This window comes from Pinus tabuliformis, chromosome 3_2, assembly GCF_031772625.1.
Source record: "Pinus tabuliformis cultivar Carrire ecotype Pingquan chromosome 3_2, CPIR1, whole genome shotgun sequence".
NCBI classification, from domain to species: Eukaryota; Viridiplantae; Streptophyta; class Pinopsida; order Pinales; family Pinaceae; genus Pinus; species Pinus tabuliformis.
In genome coordinates this window covers 44,408,979-44,429,483 of record NC_142302.1, presented here as the reverse complement: position 1 = coordinate 44,429,483, position 20,505 = coordinate 44,408,979, and the positions used below count along the sequence as shown (strand labels likewise).

Sequence of the window (20,505 nt, the reverse complement as noted above, 5' to 3'; positions counted from 1 at the left end):
TTTGTAGTTCGATTTTTAGGCAATAGATTAGCTTTGCTTTCAGCTCATTTTCAAGTTTCCCTTGTGGACAGTTTTGATGTAACTCTTCTTTTCTTGCTCAATAAAGATGAATCCAGCTTTGCACCAGCTCTAAATCTCTCTTAGGAGGCTATAGCTCTTGGAGTTGGGCCCATCTCAAGCGCCCAATACCTCCTTTGATTATCTTTATGTGTTTTCGCTGCATTCTTAAGAGTAAAATCTGTTATTTAGATCTAAATCTTGTTTTGTTATTTAGTTTGTTTTTTTGATGAGTAAAATAGCTTTTCATGCTCAGATTTAGTTGATCGCTTGTTAACAGAAAAAGCTTCAAGAAAAGGGCCAACAAACATCTGTGGTTTCACCTCTCCCTCAGTGGGATCAGGAGCTGTGACTAAGATGACTTTGCTGCCCACAAAAACACTGACTTTGCTTTGCCATGCAATCATTAGTGTTTGGTTTTCATTTGCAGAAGTTGGTTACATGTTCAGATCTTTGAATGCTTCATTTCATAGTTAATATACATGGTTTCCTTGCAAATAAAGCTGCTGTCCATTCTCGTTACTGTTAGCCATATCATATTAGGGTAGCATAGCTAGATCTTTGTTTTCTTGCATGTCTTTGTTGGTTCAGTTGGAAACACAAATTGCAGAGCACCTATACCACTTCTCTATCTACCCAGACTCCCTCAAACCCATCTTCTCCATCTCCTAACTTGGTTTCTTGCCTCACATTGCCATACTGCCCTCATAACCCTACCTTGTGTGCAACATTACTTCAGTCTTCTTGGAACAAGTCCAGCCATCTACACCTTCTCCTCAACTCCATCCTCCAAGTCTTGAACTCCCCTATACTCCTATTTCACCTCCATACTCATTCCTCCACCTTTTTCCCTCCATCCATGCTCCAAAATTCCATTACTAAACATCCTGTAGAAAAATTACAGAACATCCTGTAGAAATCCCAGAACATCCTGTAGAACCCCTGCAGACTTCCTGTAGAAGCTCATAAACGCGGTTTCTTGGCAGCCAAACTTTGTGAAACTCTCTGGAAGGGTGTTAGGGACCCCTTAGACCCTCTCTGAACCTTCCCAAGCATTTCTCCCCTCGATCTACCCCTGCACAGTAAAAAGCCAGTTAGAAGCACATGCATGATAATTCCAACAACTTGAACAAAAATACAAAAAGATGTTTTCTTCAGATAGAGGTAGTGTAGACACATGTATTTTACCTTCATAGAAGTAATGGCATCTCTTTTCATAGTTTGCATTCTCTCCTTTGCGTCAGTAGGACTAGCTGGTAGAATTAGAGTTTGTTAGGGTTTGCGTTTCTTCTTGGCTTTTAGTTTCTTTCTGCAAGTAGATTAGCTTCTTTGAGTTAGCTTTCATCCATCAGTTAAAAAGCTTCTTCTAAGAACTCATAGAAGTTGGCTTAAGCCCCTAGCGGACTTGTGCCAGCTGACCAAGTGACAGCTGCGGCAAGAGCTAGTACTTGTGCATACAACACCGTCGCTTCCAAGTTTGTTACGAACTACCGGGTTGATAAAATTAAAGAAGGGAGTTCCAGGAGTTGTAGCATTATTGTTGCAATACTGAGGCCCACCATGTACCATATCTCAAGTCAAATCCCTAGCTCTAGTACTCAATAACCAAGGTCCTAGGGCTAGAGGACAGTCACATCATTAGTGCAAAGTCATCATCCAAGTCAACACTCCTAAAGAATCCTCCAACATCCTCTATTAGGAATCTTACATCATCATGGAATGGGGCTAGAGATTCCCTACAATGTGTTGGAGAAGCATCACTCATTCCTCAAGGGATCTTAGCTACACCTATAAAAATCAACTAGCACATACTCAAGGAATCAAGTGAGATCAACACCATGGGTACAAGAACCATTAAAGCATCAAGGTAGACCATATTCAATGCCAAAAACATCAAAGTAATTCACACAAGCATCATTTTCAAATGTGCAACTAGCTTATGATTATGTATAAGTTTCCTCACCTGAGTATTGGAGGGTCATCATATGACCTTATTAGGTAGTTCCAACACTGAAGGGAGGAATAGTCCCTAGGCCAACCCCTTCAAATGATAGGAGTAAGTGATAGGTGTTATGGCTTGGGGTTTACTTCAAAAAAGGTGTCATAGTCTTATACTAAGTTATGAAAAGCCATTGTCCATGAATGGCTTTGTAGAGGAAGTGCTTAACTGCTTGAGTTTCCTTCCTTCCCCTTTGTTTTCCAAAGCCCCCAATATTTTCCTTTCTCTTTCTTGTTTTGATATAGCTTGTTTTAACAAGCTTTGTGGATTTATTAATAATAATCACAAAATCCCCATTTAATGATGGGCAGTTTATTTCTTCAGTGGGCTCAATATGTTTATAGAGAATTCATTTTATTTCGATATGATGGATGCTTTTGGGGATGACTGGCTACATAAGAGGGGGTAGAGATCAGGGAAATGTTGGGTTTTACTTACTTTAAATCCCACCATTCTTTTGCATCTTAACATTTGGCTCATGCTCTTTCTTTTCTTACAACTGCATCAACCTCGAGTATATTCAATGCCTTATTCTCACAAGACAAGGCCAATAGTGAACCAGTACAAGCAACTACCAACAACCAATCAAAATATGGGATAATGGATATACGGGAATGATTGACAAGTGTTCAGTGTGAATAACACAAAGTGCTACCACCATCAGAGCCTCCAATTTGTGCCCCTCCTAGACAATGAAAGAAAAGACCCTAAGGAAGCTCATACTGGACTAAGGACACATGATACCACCAAGGTGAAGTAGGGGAACAAGTACATAGCCAATAGTGGTCTATAATCCAATTTCAACCTGTAATCCATACTAGAACGCATTAAACATTAAATGAAAGCACTTGAATGCAAAATTGGTTAAAGTACCTCACAATAGATGACCCAAATTCATCGGATTAGTAGGATAGATTCATGAATACACTGACTGTATCATGGATGAGAGGCATCTGAGACTGGCTATCTGTGGATGATGGTAGGGCTACTGGCTAGTAAACTGCATGTACGAGAAAAAATTTCTCCTAGGGTTACCCATGTATATGAATGGATAACAATGACAAATGAAAATGTAATGCATGGGCACACATTTTCAAATTTTCATTTATTCCCATGATAAGGATCAAGTTGTTCTTCACAATGAAACCATTTATAATACATAATGCCAGATATTTTACAATCTAGTTTTTCCTGTGCCTTTTCCTTGGATGTCTTCAAACTACAGAATGAGAACCTTGGGAATGCACACAATTCATTACTTTGAATCACGAAGCAATCATGTTAAACCAGTGTTCCACGGGGACGCGTCCCCCAGGGTCGGGTGCGCGCACCCCTCGCACCCCACGCACCCGGGACGGGGAGTCTCTTGGGGGTGCGTTTCCCCACGCACCCTTTTTGGGGAGTCTTGGGGAGACGCAAGGGGGTGCGTTTCCCCAGTGTGGGAGTCTAGACTCCCCAAGACTCCCCAAAAAGGGTGCTTTTGGGCGTCCCCCTTCAGTGTGGGAGTCTAGACTCCCCAAAAAGGGTGCCCCTGGGCGTCCCCCTTTAAATTTGTCTAATAAGACTTAAAAATTCAAAATTCAAAATCAAAAATTCAAAAATCAAAACCATTAAATTTTTTTTTTTTAAACTAAATAACTAAAACTTAAAAGTCTAAAGAAAAAATTAAAATTAAAACTAAATAACTAAAACTTAAAAGCCTAAAACTTAAAGTTAAAAGCTCATTTCATTTCAACCCAAAGTCATTTCCATTTCACTCTTAACTATTTTTGAGTTTGAACTTTGAAACTTTGAGTTATATAGATTTGGTGTTCAAACTTTGAAAATATACTAGTATGTTTTGCTTTCAATTTAGATTCTAGAATGATGAATGATGAATTTAGTTTTTAAATCAATGTAGATTGTAGAATGATGAACCATTGAATGATGAATGATATCGATCAATGTATTTGAATATTTTATTATTGATTTTTATTTTTGCTTTTCGAATCTCATGGTATGTATGAATAATAATTAATTCAATAATGAGACTTGTCACTTGAGTATGTCATATGAATGATGTATGTATCAAAATGAATGATGAGGATGGATCGATGATTCAAATTTCAATTGTCTATTTAATATTTTTATGCTTTCATTATTGAACAGTGAACAATGAATATGAACTTGAATTTTATATATATATATACCTCGACGACTCCCCGCACCCCCGAAATTTCCCTAAAATTTGAGGGTACTCCCACACGTCCCCCCTGTGCGTCTCCCCGCACCCGCGTCTCCCTGCACCAGAGTCTTGGTGGAACATTGTGTTAAACACATATTTATGTCCTTGGAATCAATGGAAATGTTATATTCATGGGAAAAGTATCTCAAGATCTGAAAACTAAGAAAAAAGCTAAACATCAGTGCTAAATGATTCTAGTTTTGTTATGAAACTGAGATGGGAAAATGAGTATTTTTGAGTTCCACCTCTGACCAGTAACAATATAGATGTTTCATTCTAAAAGTGTTATCCCAGGGAGGGAAACCATTGAATTGGTTTCATACTGACCTAGTGTGGTAGGTTCAGATTCTGGAAGAAAATGTCAAATTACAGAATAATTGTTTCTAATATGTTATTCCCCACTGAGCTACACTGGAAGCTATCTCACACTCTAGCAATGTTGATGAGCCAAATTAAACAAGCAAAACACGCAATTAAGATCAATTCTATTAATGCGACATTCATGTATTGGAGCCTTACAAGTCCACCAGTACAACGTGTAACAGCACGTTCATCCCAAGGCAGTGGCAAGCCATCATAGCGATTATGCAAGCCTCCAAACCCCTGAGAGCTTCCCATGCGATGATTGATAACTATGTCAGCCATGGCTCTCACATTTTTATTTCGCATTGTCATAAGTAAGCTTTTCAGCTGATATTCTGAACCATATGCAGAGTTCAGAGAATAAATGTTTCGGGGTAAGTAACCTGAAAAATGGCAAGCAAAAATATCAATTAGCAGTCAATACAAAAGTGTCATCAAGGTTATCAGAAAATTCGTAACAAATCAACACTCTCACCTTGGGGTGCAGCAGAATCAAAAGCAGGTGGCAGCCATACAGATGTAAATCCTGCTTTAGCAATGTGCGGGATCTTTTCTTCCAAATTTGGCCACCACTTGTATTTATGTGACTCCCAGTTAAAACCCTATGAATGATCATGCTAAGTTCAGTTTCGAAACAAGGGTGAGCCTCCATGCTTAATGATTTATTTGTTTATTATTGGAGAAAGACCAAGAATAGCTAAAAGGCATCCATAATTTCTCAAGCATGATCTTCAAATATATTTGTTCAAAACATTTGAAAGGAAAGAAAGCAGCTTACAATTAATAATATTTTGTATGCCATTATTAGAAGAATATTTAGGTTATATGAAAGCACATCTGATCTAAATTTTCAGCATGATACAAACATTTCAAAGGTCATACATCAAGAAAACTTTCAACTTGGAAGCTTATAGAAACATCCATGCAGAGATTGCTTTGAAGTTTAAACACTAACAGAGTAAAATGGAAGCCTGAATGAAAATATACAGAGCATCAGCAACTTTGCTTGCAAATATTTTGCATGCATCTAAAATGTCACACTGATGTTTTGATTTTCCTCCTTTTTCATGTTTTTTTATGTTGGGATGGATGTTTTATGAACTTATTTCTATTGCAGGTATACTTTACAATTTCATATATAAGAACATATCAAATCTATATATGACTTGATGATAAGATGCAATAAGATCATTTTATTAATCTGTATAAATGACCAATGAATGGGTTAACAGGGCTAGAAGATATGACCAATAACATTGGACTATTGGGGTGCCAAGATCACTCCTAAATGATAAAAGATGAAAAGATACAAGTGAAAATACAATAAATAAAATGTCCATGATAAAGGGTAAACCGAGAAGGAAAACTCTTGAGAGAGAGCAGTACTCAACATCAAAAATAGAGATAAAGGTAGAAGTCGAGTAAGGATAATGGACATCCCTGTCATCATCTATCACTCTAAAGGAGGCAGTACAAGCTTGATAATGTCCTCCAGGGAGTGTTTGAGGCAAACAGGGCTTGGATGAGTGAACCTACAAAGACCTTGAGAGCAGTCCATCAAAACTATCCTAACATCTTGTTGAAGAAAGTGTAACTATGTTCGGTCTTCATAATGACATGATCTTTGTAAACAATGAAATGAAAGAAATAAAATTACTTTTTGTATGCCTTGCTGCATGGGTTTCATGAGCAAGAAGTTTATTTGTTAGTGGCTCCCATTGAGAGCATTAGGATTTATCATTGAGTCAAAGAGTCAATGTCACATATGGAGAGCTCCTCTTGAGCATTTGTAAAATATATATGAGTCAACCTAATGTCTAGAAAAGCCCTCCTAAAAGACAAGCACAATCCTCTTAATGTCGGCCTGCAAAAATGAATTAAATAGCTAAAGAAGTCATGTCGGCTTGCAAAAAGAGACACATCAGTTCACTCTGTCAGGTCGGCTAAATATGGAGGGAAAACCACTATATATACCCAGCTAGGGTCTGCGCAAAAGAAGTGAAAAGGAACCCAGATTCTCTGAAATTTTGATAGGTACAATAGCTCAGATTTCGGACAAGCATCCCTGTGGTTTTTTGGATGGGTACAGAGATGAAGTCTTAGCCTCCCTGCAGTCTTGAAGATCTCTGTCTCGGCATACCAAACGCAGTCACAGTCTCGGCATAATTGTGGCAGGGAAGATCTCGGTGCAAGGAGAAAACAGTCACAGTCTCGGTGAAGATCACAGTGCAGGAAGAAAACACAGTCATAGTCTTGGTGATGAAGGTGATTTCAGGGATCCCACAGTAGCACACACAGTCTCGAAATAATTATGATGAGGTGGTCTCATAGTAACACACTCTGTCTCGACATACTTCAAGGTGCAGTCATGATCTTAGCATAGATATGGTCTCGATATTAATGGAGACACAGTCACAAGGTTATGATCTCAGTGAAGGTGCAGCTATGGTGAAACAGTCATGATCTCGGTGGATTTCTGTGCAGATCTCATTCATATACATGGAGATCTCATTGGTATGGTGAAGGTGCAGCAATGGTATTGCAACAGTAATGAAGATCTTTGTGGTGCAGTAGTGATGGCCTCAGTGTTATCTCAGCAATGATGAGGAAGAGGATTGGTGTCTTGGTCTTGGAGTGGCTAAATATGTCAAAGGTCATGGTCTTGGTATTTGCCAATTGGAATCTCTATAAAAAGAATTTTATGCAGGTTTTCCTCTCAAAGAGTTAGAGGTTTTGGCCCTAGCAAAAAGCCAACATCTTGTGCTCTTGTCTCTTTTGTTTTGGTAGCTATTTGATGAAATAAGAAACACACACTCTTATAATAACAAAGAGAAGATTGTGCTAATAAGAAAAAGTAAAAAGTGCTTATCATCAAGAAGAAGAATCAATTAACTTGAATGCCCTAGATTCTTCAACACATCCAAGTCCAAAGAGAGACATCTAGTAACAAACATTTGCCTACTAAATTTATATTAAGGGGCAACTCAATGCAAGGAACAAATGTAGTCTGTAATGTCCCAAATGGACCAATTTTGTGCTTTCTTGAAATTCTAACTAAGAAATACTTCAAATAAAAATTCCATTCATAAACACAAGATTGCCATGTAAAATTTAACAACATAGAACATGCAAATAACGATAATAAGCAGAAGGAAGTCTTAGTTTTATTTATAATATATAAACTGGGTTTTACATGTCAAAACGACTAATATAGCTGAGATGGAACTGGCCTCAAGAATCTGCTCCAATGCTACCCTGGCCCTCCACCAAAACTGAACTAAATTGCCATTGCTAAGCTCTCTTGTGAATTCTGGATGAATTCACCAAGGGGAGATGGGTGCTCACCCAATCTCTCTAAATCACCTAAGGGTTTCCCTCGTGGGTCTACTGCTAAAGTAGAGAACCGGGTTCTCAAACCTCTCCACGAGAAGAAATCTCAAATCCAAGATGTGTCCAAATGACCTCCTCCTCCTCTTTTATAGATCTCCAAGCCTCTAGAAACATCTTATTTTATTATTTTATTATTATTCTAGAAGCTCCTCCATTGAATTTATCTTAAGTGACCTTTTAATTTTATTTTATTTCACTTAAGTCACTTTTGGCCCATTTCCTCCAATTAATTATTTTTCCTTAATTAAATGACTAATTAAAGTCATTTTTAATTAAGGAAAATGGTAAATCACCCACCATACTCTCTTCGGCCACTGGAAGTCACTTCTCAACATCCCATCCTGTAGATCTTCTCATTCCAGTTCCAACGAGCTATTACACTAAGGTGTTCCATCAATTAATCTCCCTGGAATGCCACCTCGAGCATAATTAATTAAATTAGGCCCCATAATAATGCTAATTTTTAAAGTTGTCGGAATGCGACAAAACGAAAGGAAAATTGTGCGGATGATGAAATATGCCAAGCAAATGCCATCAAATCCCGTAAAAACTCCATCAAAACCCCTGATGACATAAACCTGCTCCACTGACCTGGCCATCCCTTGCCCTGGAAATCCACCCTAGCTGTACTATGGAGAAGAATAAAAAAGGGGACATTACAAATCCCTCCGCCCCAAGATTGCTTGCCCTTAAGAAATCCGCACCTATCCAATGTAGAGACATTTGCGAACTTATACCAGGATCCCATATGAACAACTGGTCCACATTATGCCTCCAAGCAATCCAAACATGACTGGATCCCCCAATACCTGGATCCCATGCCCATCTCGGACTCAACTTGCTAGTAGTAGATCCACCTAGATCCCAATGCCACCATGGCCAGTCATTGCCCAAGTCCCTTGGCCCAGACTATAATCTGTCTCTGGCTATAGTTGTTGCTCCATCAAATGAATACCAACTCATCACCTCTCTCCAATCCAACCTCGAGCGTAGGCCGAGGTCAACCCCACTCTGCTGATGCTAGGCTAGTGCTACTGAAATACTGATGAACTGTCGGTCCACATCCCACTGCCCACTAAAACATATAGTAACCCCCTCATCCAAGTGTCCCCGCTGTACCATGCCCCAAACTAAGGTTTATACTCCATCAAAAGGATACCAACTCATGATCTCCCGCCAATCTAAGGCATGGACTCTAGTGTAGGGAACAAGTCTACTATGTTGATGTTGGTCCACGTTCAACTCATGCTGCTCTACCTAGTCAATCAACAACATCTATTGATAGAACCCTACCTCTCTCCCTATAATGGCTATGAGTCGCCAAACTGTGCTGCACGCCCTATGTACTCCTGGAGAGGGATACTGCCTGAAAATGTTGTAGCTTTTCTAGCTGCCACTACATCTGTTTGCACCTCATCAATGGGTAGACCCAAAGATGGATACACTACCATCTCCCTCTTCTGTTAGAAAACTCCACACTCCTCCATTCCACCAATCTCCTACCAAACTATCGTGTCATACTCCAACACCTCCTAAGGGCAAGTGTCTGCGACTATTGCCACCCCGCTAGCTGTCTATACATCTGTCCGCTCCCCATCAATGGCTGACCCCAAGGGTGGCTTCTCATCCATCACGGCCTCAATATGAAACTCCATCTGCCTCTCCCCAAAAGGCTCATCATGCATACTATGCACATCATCCTCCTCGGCTAGCTCATGCTCCACCATATGAGAAGAATCATCACTGGTGACTCCTCATCCTGAATGTCTCCCATAGGGTCCACTAACTGCTCATCATAAAAATTTGGCCTACTGTCAACAACTCTACATGACTCGTGCCCCTCGGAGGCATCCTCGTATGAACCCATGGACTCATCCAAAGAAGAATCCTCACCCTGAATGTCAGAAGGAATCTCCACCTGCTCTACCTCTATCATCTCCTCAGTGTCACTCAAGCATGAGTGATCATGTCCCCAAGGTCCCTTGCAAATGAACCAGAGACCCTTCCTCCTAAGCTCATTCTTACTGCATGATCAACCAAACCTAAGCAGCTCCCCGTAGTCAACTGTCTCCTAAACAACCCAATGTTTTTCTCAACCAAACTTTCAGCTAGTTCATAAGCAATGGGTGAAACCAACTGTTCTCTCCTCCAAATGGTCAACAACCTAGCCTGCAAGTCCCTACAAATGGCATCACAACCTCTCATACATGATGACAAGATGGACTGCATCTGTGCTATGACTGTGTCAAGATGATGTTTCCTAATGCTGAAGAAGCATCAAAACATCTGTAGGATAAGATCATCACACTCAAGATCAAACATGACTTCATAAGTCCTAGTCATAGCCATAATGTCTAGAACCTCAAGCTTCTTCCCAAAGGTAGAGTCTCTACACTATTGTCCAAGTCCTGAATAGTCTCTACTATCAGCTTGAAAACTCTCCTCATAACATCATCATTGTAAGTAGCTATAGGGGAAGTTAGTCTCATGATGTCACTAATACAAGACGCAACTGGAAGTCTAACCCCTTCACAAGGTTCCTCCAAGAACTTGTGTTGTATGGGAGCAAACATTCTTAGTTTTAGAGCCCAAATTAGTTTCTTCCCTTTTAACTGGCTCACTTTGGAAAGGAAGGCATCTAGTTCATCAAGTTTGAAAAATTATTTCCATGTGATTCTCATGTGTTTTAAATCTGTCCCTTTGAGAAGGGTCTACTGATTTCTGTTGCTGGTTTATTAAGGAAGTTTATAAAGGCTTGTTCCATGCTTCGGCTCAATGATGACAAGAATATTTGTGATAAGTAGGTCATTATTTCTCTGAGTTTGTTGAATTTTCTCAGTGGAGGGTTTTGTCAATTCAATTTATATACAATCGTTGTAGGTATACTTTCATGGTCCACTTGTCATAATAATGTTTTAGAACAATAGAAATTGATTTATAAGGTACCTAGAACATAATTAGAAGTGCTACAAATTTGTGGACAACAGTGAGAAAGTAGAGGAACCTGGTGTACCAGTGTTGATAAGAATTTACTTCAAGGACATAATAGGAAATTTGTTGATGTAAGTACCACGAACCTGGGGTTGCAATCTGGGTCTTTTGTTTTTCTCTGGAATGTGAATGGAAGTACAACCTAGTGGTATGAGTCCTCTGCTACTGCGAGCAACCAACGTGGAGTCTTGTCCCGGAGATGATCTGTAAATTATAGCTTGAAACACCCTTGATGATGAATTTGGAAGCAATTCTAATTTCTGCAAATTGAGGTATCCTTGCCTTTGACCACGCAATCCGGTTGATCCATACAATCTGGTCATGATAAACTCAGCTCTGGACGAATGTATGACACAACTAGAAAAATTTACTGTCACAGAACTTGTCCTGGGAATCCTCTTCCAATGATGACACGACTAGCCACTAAACAAGGACAAATATGGATCTTAGTACAGACAAATAGGTCTATCTAATGTAACAACTCCACTGACACTGTCTACTGAATCCGAGCATGCATATTTAGCCCACAATATACACAACATTCTAGCAAAGGAAAATTAATCGCTTTGTCTAACCTTTGCCCGCTCGATCCATTCCACCATCACGCTAACTAACAGTGAAAATTTGTCTTCCAATGCACAACAACAATTGTCCACCAGATTAGCTTGCCATCGCAACGCTCCAACTAGCTCGGTCTAGAACAATTATCAGTGGGCAGAGCTTGTGCTGGAGATGTCTCGAAAACCAATTCAGTCTTCACTAATGAGCTGCCCCTTATAAATAAGTTTCCATTTGAATCTTCAAATCTAGAATAAACAATCTTGTGTAGCATATGCATTCGACCTCTTATGTATCTGATGCGGGTGCAGATGAGAAACAAATGACTACAAAATTAAAGCTTCAATCCCTGGAAATTAAATTCAAGCTTCAAACTTCTTGGCTCCTTGCAAGAAATTTGATGTTTGGCGCTCATCAATTGGCGCAAGCACCTCTGAATTCTCCTGAGTCTTGTGTGTGCGATTCTACCCTCAAACTCGTTCACTGGCTGCTTGATGAACTCGGTCGTCCAAAGTTGTCGCTCCAAAGGCGAAACCCAACATCTCTATGTATTGTTACAGTCATTCTATCCTCTTACAAAGAATTTACAACCCTTGTTGTGCCAACGATTATCAACACGGCATATTGCACTCCTCAGAAGACAACTCGTTCCCATACAGTTCGAATGACGGACATGGCTTCAGCGCTGGCCTTTTCGCTGGCTCATAACCTAAAAATTTGTATGGTTGTAATAGTCTCTACTTGGCATTCAGTCAAAAGATCACCACTCATTTAAGCCACACTCTGTCAATTCATTACAATGCACCCGCAATGTGGTCCGGCTCTCGAAACTGGCAATTCGATCAAGGGATTTGGTTGCCAGTTGTTCCCCAGATCAGCTTTCAGTGTAGCCCTGGTATTATAAGTTGTTGATCCTTCCAAGCAAGGACATCCACAACATGCCATCTGACAGATTGTGGCAGCTCGTCTGACTGCTTCCACGAACTTCTCGACCTGAAGCTTCATAATTGTAGCTTAGAAAAACAAAGAGTGGGCCTTCGATCAATTTTTTTCGAAAATCAAATCGATGACTTGCGCCCAAATTGCACCAGAAATGTGGCCCGAAACTATATCTCCCCTAGCCACAAATTCTCGGATCTTAGTAATTTGGCCACCAATATATTTTAGTCAAAGGCCTTCAAATCATGTAGTGGACCCCTTTATTTAAAATTGGCTCGATAGCACAATTAAAGTTTTGGCCCTTTTTAGAGATAAAATTTGATCTACGGCTTTCTGGGCCCCTTAACATTCGATTCAACTTCATGAATAATTAATATTTACTAGATTGTTCATGAGACAATAATTTCTCAAGCGTTTTTTCAAACACTTGACATGTAACCTTTCCTGATCCAATAATACCTCAAAACAATAAACCCTCGATCTTCTTCTGAAGTGGATTTGCAATGAAACCCTCAGGCTAGCAAGAAAACCAGCTCTGATACCACTGTAATGTCCCAAATGGAACAGTTTTGAATTTTCTTGAAATTGTAACTCAGAGATACTTCAAATAAAAATTCCATTCATAAATAGAAGATTACCATGTAAAATTTAACATAGAACACGCAAATAATGATAATGAGCAGAAAGAAATCTCAGCTTTATTTATAATATATAAACTAGGGTTTTACATGTCAAAACAACTGAAATAGTTGAGATAGAACTAGCCTCAAGAATTTGCTCCAATGCTGCCCTGGTCCTCCACCAAAACCGAACTGAGCTGCCACTGCTAAGCTCTCCTATGAGTTCTGGATGAATTCAGCAAGGGGATATGGGTGCTCGCCCATTCTCTCTAAATCACCCGAGGGTTTCCATCATGGGGCTACTACTGAAGAAGTGAACCGGGTTCTCAAACCTCTCCACAAGAAGAAAACACAAATCCAAGATGTCTCCAAATGACCTCCTCCCCCTCTTTTATAGATCTAATGGATAGATCCCCAAGCCTCTAGAATCTCCTCCATTGACATTATCTTAAGTGACTTTAATTTTATCTTATTTCACTTAAGTCACTTTTGGCCCATTTCCTTCAATTAATTATTTCTCCTTAATTAAATGACTAATTAAAGCCATTTTTAATTAAGGAAAATGGTAAATCGCCCACCATACTCTCTTCGGCCATTGGAAGTCACTTCTCAACATCCCATCCTATAGACCTTCTCGTTCCTGTTCCAACGAGCTATTACACTCAGGTGTTCCATAAATTAATCTCCCCGGAATGCCACCTCAAGCATAAATAATTAAATTAGGCCCCATAATAATGCTAATTTTTTAAAGTTGTCAGAATGCGACGGAACGAAAGGCAGACTATGCGGATGATGAAATATGCCATGTGAATGCCATCATATCCCATAAAAACTCCTCAAAACTCCATCGAAACCCCTGATGACATAAACTTGCTCCACTAACCTAGTCACCCCCTGCCTTGGAAATCCACCCTGGCTGTACTATGGAGAAGAATAAAAATGGGGATATTACATAGTATTATGACTTCATGAAGGTGAAAAGTCTACCACTGAGCAAGATGATGTGCATTGTCTCACAAATTTGATGTCATCTTCATCCATAGCTATGATATTTGCATGGCACTTAGTGCTTCTAGTCCCCAAGATAAGCTAGAAAATGAATTTTATGAGCCTAGTTATGCAACGTATGGAAAGGTCTCATAGGGTCTCCCATCTCTAAGTGATCATCCTAAGTATCCATAATGCCAGACATTCTAATTAAGATATCAGACAAAGGTGGTAAAACAACCTCAAGGAATACAAAAAAATAGTGGCATCTCCCACAAATATAATAATATATGGGACATCTGAAAATAAAATGTTCCTTGGTCTCAATCTCTTGAAGATAGCAAATTGACATATCATCACTACTATGGGATCCAATGATATGACTCAACTGCAACCAACAGGAACAATCCTAAACTACTTTACTAAAATCTGAGGCCAGTAACTAACAGTGTCAATTGTAGCCAAGACAGGTAATAAAAAAATCCTATAGCTACAAAAAATGATCGTAATGGGAGGCCATCTTAGTGTGTTAAAACTGGAAGCAATGGCCAAATTCCACTTTGAGCAGCTCCTTTGAAGAATATAATTATGGCATTAGATTCCTCTCGAAGTCGATCTAAAGATCGTCAAATTTTGATAAGTAAAAGTGGGCTTTTGAATTTATTCTCTCACGCGAAAATTACCAAGGTCGGCCTTATCTCTATGTTGGCTAAACAGGTCCAATAGACATGTCTCTTGACCCCTACCTAATTGTACAAATAAAGGTGGCTACACTCATTTCTGCACATCCATTTTCTCTGAAATGGCCGCAGAAGAGGAAGTTCTCCAGCATGGATATCAAGGGCGAGATTAGGGTATGTTTGGTCTTCTTCATGGGCTGAGTTCCTAAGGCAGGAGGCCGAGGTCAGAATGATGGAAGTCTGGGCTTGTCTTATATGGTAAACCCTTTCCTTCATCAGGCCAAGTATCTCAGGCAGAAGACCGAGGCTGGCTGTGGCATGTCTGAACTAGATCAATGGGTGTTTATGACAGTTCTGGGCCATATTCATCTTACCTTGTTGGCTGCAGACCTTCTGTGGAATATGGCAGGGTCATACCTTCGTTGAATGGAAGAAAAGGCGCTAAGTGATTAGCCTGGCCTAAGCCGCTTTCACTGCTGAGAAGATCGTATGGCTTTGAGGTCTATATCGTGAGTTTGTTGTTGTAGGTTAGGGCAGATGTATGCCCTAGCCAGATCTTCATGCAGTCCAAGATCAATCTACTTTGGGTTCCTCATCTTCAGTAAAGAAGGTCGCATATATGTATCCAAGATCAAGCTGCTTTGGAAGTCTGTTATGTGGTTGCATTATCTATTATGAACCACTGATGAGATCATGAAACAGAAAGTCCATACTTCACTGGGTTAATTCTTTGACATCTGGACAGTGGTATTGCTCAACATATTGGCAAGTCAATTTGACTTCAAGTGTACTCTCTCTCTTTCTCTGTTGAACATTTGATAATAATAATAAGATGAATTGATCAAGGGTTTTCCTCGTCATGGGGTTTTTCCCTGGCTTATGCCATATCCATGTGTACTCTTGTCTTGGCTTGTCTTCTGCACCTTTTGTCTATGTTCTTTCGTTAGTTACTATTATGATAATAATGTCTTATGTGATTGCTAATGAAAATTGGGCTAATATGGATCTCTGAAGTAACTATAGTATGCAAAGAACATGTTAACCAAAAAAATTAACATGGTATCAGAGCTAGGAGAAGTCAAGCCCAAGCAAGAGTTTCGGATGACAGATTCTCTAAGGTTCGTATAGTACTATTCTGAGGCAATGCGTTTCGGAATTTTGCTTGTCTCTCAGCTTTAATCAACTTTGTCTCATACAGTGTTGTCAATCTGACTTCGAAGCTACACTGGTTTTGGCATGGCAATGATAGACAGCAGGCAAGACACACTTGATTTGAGTTTCTGCAAGGTAGACTTGGTAAAAAGGATGCCTCGAGTTTAAAATCAAGTGTTGAACCCCTTTTATACAAACATGTTCAGAGTGAAGGAGATGAAACATATAAGGTTGAACATTTATTTGATGATGAGATAGACCAGAAATCTCCAAAATCTCGTAGGAAACACCTCAATTCACAAAACATGGAAAAGGCATCTACTACTATAGGTTTCCCTAGCAGTGACAGTTTCACAAAGGATGGAGATGTTACAGATTTCGCTCTATGGCATCTTCACTTGGTTAGAGTCTATGTTTGCACGACTTGGCTCAGGGGATTATCTTCGCATGACAGTATCACGGGATCTTACCTTCGCTTATGGCACCATGGCAAAGGTCTCGTATCACTGCGTTTGGTCTGGTATCTCTGCATTTAGTAAGTCAATGATCACGCTCTGGAATGTCCTCACTATGATAGATATGTATGGGGGAGTATTACTATATGCTCTCGCTTGTCTTTCCGCATTACTATAATACTCGATGAATTCTGCATTTGCTTTGATCTGTATAATCTCACTGCAGCATTTTACACTCTGTTTTGAAATCCTATTGTCTTTATGTCTCATCTCACAATAATTGATCTCACAACAGTATTTCGGTCCATCTCATATCAGTAGTATGGTTTGTCTTGACACTATATTAATCTAATCACAGTTGTATGGATGGCCTTCATTGGCATCGTAGTTATGACTTCACTATCATCACAATTAAGACTTGATTGGCAACATAGTGATATGACATCTCAGTTGTATGGCATTACAGTATGGAATGGCATGTCTCAGTTTTGATATTTTCAACTATCTAATTTTACGAAAAGGCTCAGGGTTTCGCATCTCTTCTTGGATCAAGAATTTGCATCTCTTTCTGGCACAAGCACTCGCATTTCTTATTGCCTCAGAACTCTCGCCCTATGACATTGCTTAATGGATTTGATCTTTATTGAATGAGGATTCACTTTTGGTCTTCAAATGTTGCTATCGCTCCTTGTATATCTCGCATCTCTGAATTGTAAATGGTCTCGTTTTGGAATCACTGTATATGACACAGGTTTCCATTTATGGTCTTGCACTGATATAAGACACAATTGGCACAGTTCTCCACTATATGCATCGTGATTCCTTTTCATGGCTCAGAACATTGTGAGATCTAAAGGCTGTACACAAATCTGATTACTGGTTCCTCATCTTGATACCTTTTTAAGGCTCGTATTAAAGAATCACATCCGCTCTCTGAAGAATTGCACTGTCTCCATGGTTCGGATAAATTATATGACAAATTATATTATCACGTGGGTCTGCGGCTCACTTTCTTGCTCACTCTAAGTATTTTGATGACTTGTTTCAGTTCTCACAGTGTCATCGTTGCCTATTATGGTTTTATATACTCTAGGGCATCGCTTTTCTAGAAGGCCCGACATCCTATAGTAGCTCACTCATTCTCTATGACTTGTATTAAGATAAATAGACAGTAACATGAGATCATGATCTCTGCTATGGTAATAAAATATTAAGGATGATCTCGTTGCATTGATGATTGTTTCAATGGAGGAAATAACCCTAATTCTGTAAGGGTTTTTGTTAATGATATACATGTATGATGTTGTGATCTCTACTCCTTGATGTCAGTGACATGATTCTCATATGATTGTGGTGACAATGCTCTTGTGACAGAATTGACAGCATTAGGTGACATCAATATGACAATGGTACAATGTGAAATTATATCTTCAGTTTTTAGATCAAGCAGAGATTTGTGAATCAATGTCTGCAGTCAAACTGTATCCTTGTTATGGTCTCAGTAAATCTCCAGCTTGTCGCCTCAAGGCAAGGCTTTTCCTAAATAACAGTATACATGATCTGAAAGGTATTATTGGAAGTAAACTAGCTTGACATCTCAGCATTCTCAGAGTATCAACAGTAATAAGTGCATGGCATAACTTAGTACTTCTATGACAGAACTTTTGTGCATCATCTCCATGATTCAATATATCTTATCGATCAGCTAGAACTCTGTTGAATTGAATTGAGGATGGTTAACAGTATGTCTGCACCTGTATACTCAGTTCTTATATGAAGTACCTTCGACTTTGGCATCTTGGGAGAAGTACCTTAGGAATATTCTTTCTTGAAAACAAGAACTTGGCATCCCATTACAGGCCTTCAACCATGAAGTACAGAATCAGATGTGATGACAAATATTTTCTTCTGATATTCTTCACCATTATCTTTACAGGCTAAACCAAGAAAAGGAGATGGCTGCAATGACCTTGTCCTTTGTCTATGATGATGTGATTGAACCTGAGCAATAGTTGATGACAGTCTTCCTCCACCCTTTTCGACCATATCTTCAGGAAGATCAAAGGAAGTAGAAAATCCATGTGTCAGCTCCTCTTCATGCAGAAATGGTTGAATGGATTAATAAGTCATTGATTTTTTCAAGAAGGTTGTCCATGTGGACTAATAACCAGTTGCAGATGCCTCATTGGGCAAGGTCTCTTTTCAAATCTTCAGAGGGAGCTATGATTCAGAGGGAGTTGATTTCTTCCTTAGCTTTAAGGTCTGACATAATGGAGAAGGTGTTGATTCAGACATCTCATAAATATGCTGAAGCACGGTATGGTGAACAGTAAGATGCTATAATTCACCTTATTTCATGAAGTCTGGAGCTTCCTTGTGACTGAATGCATAAAGCAGTAAGCTGGGCTTACTATTAAGACATTTGAGTTAGCACTTCAGTGAGTTATTTGAGCACACCTTTGTTGTATATTGCAAAAGAAGATGTACTTCACATACCACTTTATATGGTACAGGAAAGGACATTCCTATGGCATGCTTGAGTGGACAGATCTCATGATGAGCAGGTTGTCTGATGGACACTGTGCACTTTGGAAAAACAAGTTTAGGTTGTGGTCATGGAAAATTTTAGGAGCTAATATTCACAGGTGGGTTAATTTTCCATGATTTTTCCAAAAAAAATATTCGCCAATTTCCATTTTTTATACAAATGGTTCGCCCAAATTTTACAAATATAAAATTATTTTTCTTTAACAATCGCCAACATTATATAGAGAGTATATATAAATCATTATAAATTTGAATAATTTTACAAATACATCAATAAATTTTGTATAGTTTGTATATTAAGGACTAGTGAAATTTGCCAATATTTTTAACCTTCAAGATAATTTTCCATCCTTAAAATTTTCCTTGGTTGTGGTCTCCCTGAGTAAGAGGGAGAAGTTAAATATTATCTTCATCAAGATATGCAAGACCCAGATGATTGTTAAGCGCTGTCGAGATCTCTGCTGTAAATCAATATGTTTACTATATATACATCTATATGCTGCTAAATGAAGCTATGAGGCTCCCTTTGATCTAGTATTGACTTTCAGAAAGCAGCTTGGCACTATTCCCTATATGAAGAGATCCTTGTTTAAAATTGAATATTGGGCTCTAGGAGCTCCTGGGGGCTTGGGATAATTATTGAGCTATTAGCGACCATAGTGTGAATGGTTCACCTTCCCCTCTGATACCCCATGGTGGTTGACATGTGTGTAGGGTGAGTGGTTCACCTTCCCCTATGATTGCAGACACATGTATGTAGGGTGAGTGGTTCACCTTCCCCTACTGTTGATAACATATGCATAGGATGAGTGGTTCATCTTCTCCTGTGAGTACCCTAGTGACAGATGCATATAGACATCTGTTGACATGTCAGTGGTGTGAAAATTTCTAAATAGAAATCCTATTGCAGTGATTAGTATTATTTCTTCTACTTATTATCTCAGAAATACATTATTCACAGTGTTCTTACAGTAAATATCGAAATATATTCCACTGTAGCCTTCACAATTAAAATATTGCAGAAAGTAAATGTAAGGAAACATACTGGCACAAATATAATCACAATGACAGTTATTTTTGGACAATCATCCCCAAAAAAACCCAATGTGGGAAAACCAGTGCAGCAGATGAGGGTTTCTTTATTATTCTTCAGCAAATTCTCATGTATAAATTACAACCAGCAAAACAAGAGTGAGAAATTTTACACACACTTCCTGACAAATTCATGATCCAAGTGAAGTACTCCTCTTCCCCGGAATCCTTCTGCATCCCTCTGCATCAAACTTCTCACATTGGCCCAGCGTCTAGCTACCCATGCAGGCTCTGCGTCAATCTGCCTTTACGCTGCCTCTTTTTGCATCACCTTGTTCCTTCTATGCGTCTTGCTACCTTGCACTCTCGAAAGATGTTGATGCCCTATCATCCTTTCTCACCTGCAACTCTCCCTCTGATTCGATTTTCACTTGCCGAACTTCGACCAGTGAGAAAATCGATCCTACTCGAGCAACTGAGTATCTGCCTCTAGTGTGCTTTTCAAGTGCCC

General features: G+C 39.3%; 1 protein-coding gene across 2 annotated transcripts in view; it reads right to left on the bottom strand.

Annotated features, from left to right (window-relative positions):
- The window catches only part of LOC149179730 (putative alpha-amylase 2), a 284,569-nt gene that overhangs the window by 142,198 nt on the left and 121,866 nt on the right, over positions 1 to 20,505 (bottom strand). For both annotated transcript variants that reach the window (XM_089415780.1, XM_089415781.1), the window contains 2 exons: positions 5,119 to 5,245; positions 4,800 to 5,026 (listed from right to left, as the gene is read on the bottom strand). In XM_089415780.1, coding sequence (XP_089271906.1) covers positions 4,800 to 5,026; positions 5,119 to 5,245 — 354 coding nt within the window. The remainder of the gene's footprint in view (positions 1 to 4,799; positions 5,027 to 5,118; positions 5,246 to 20,505) is intronic.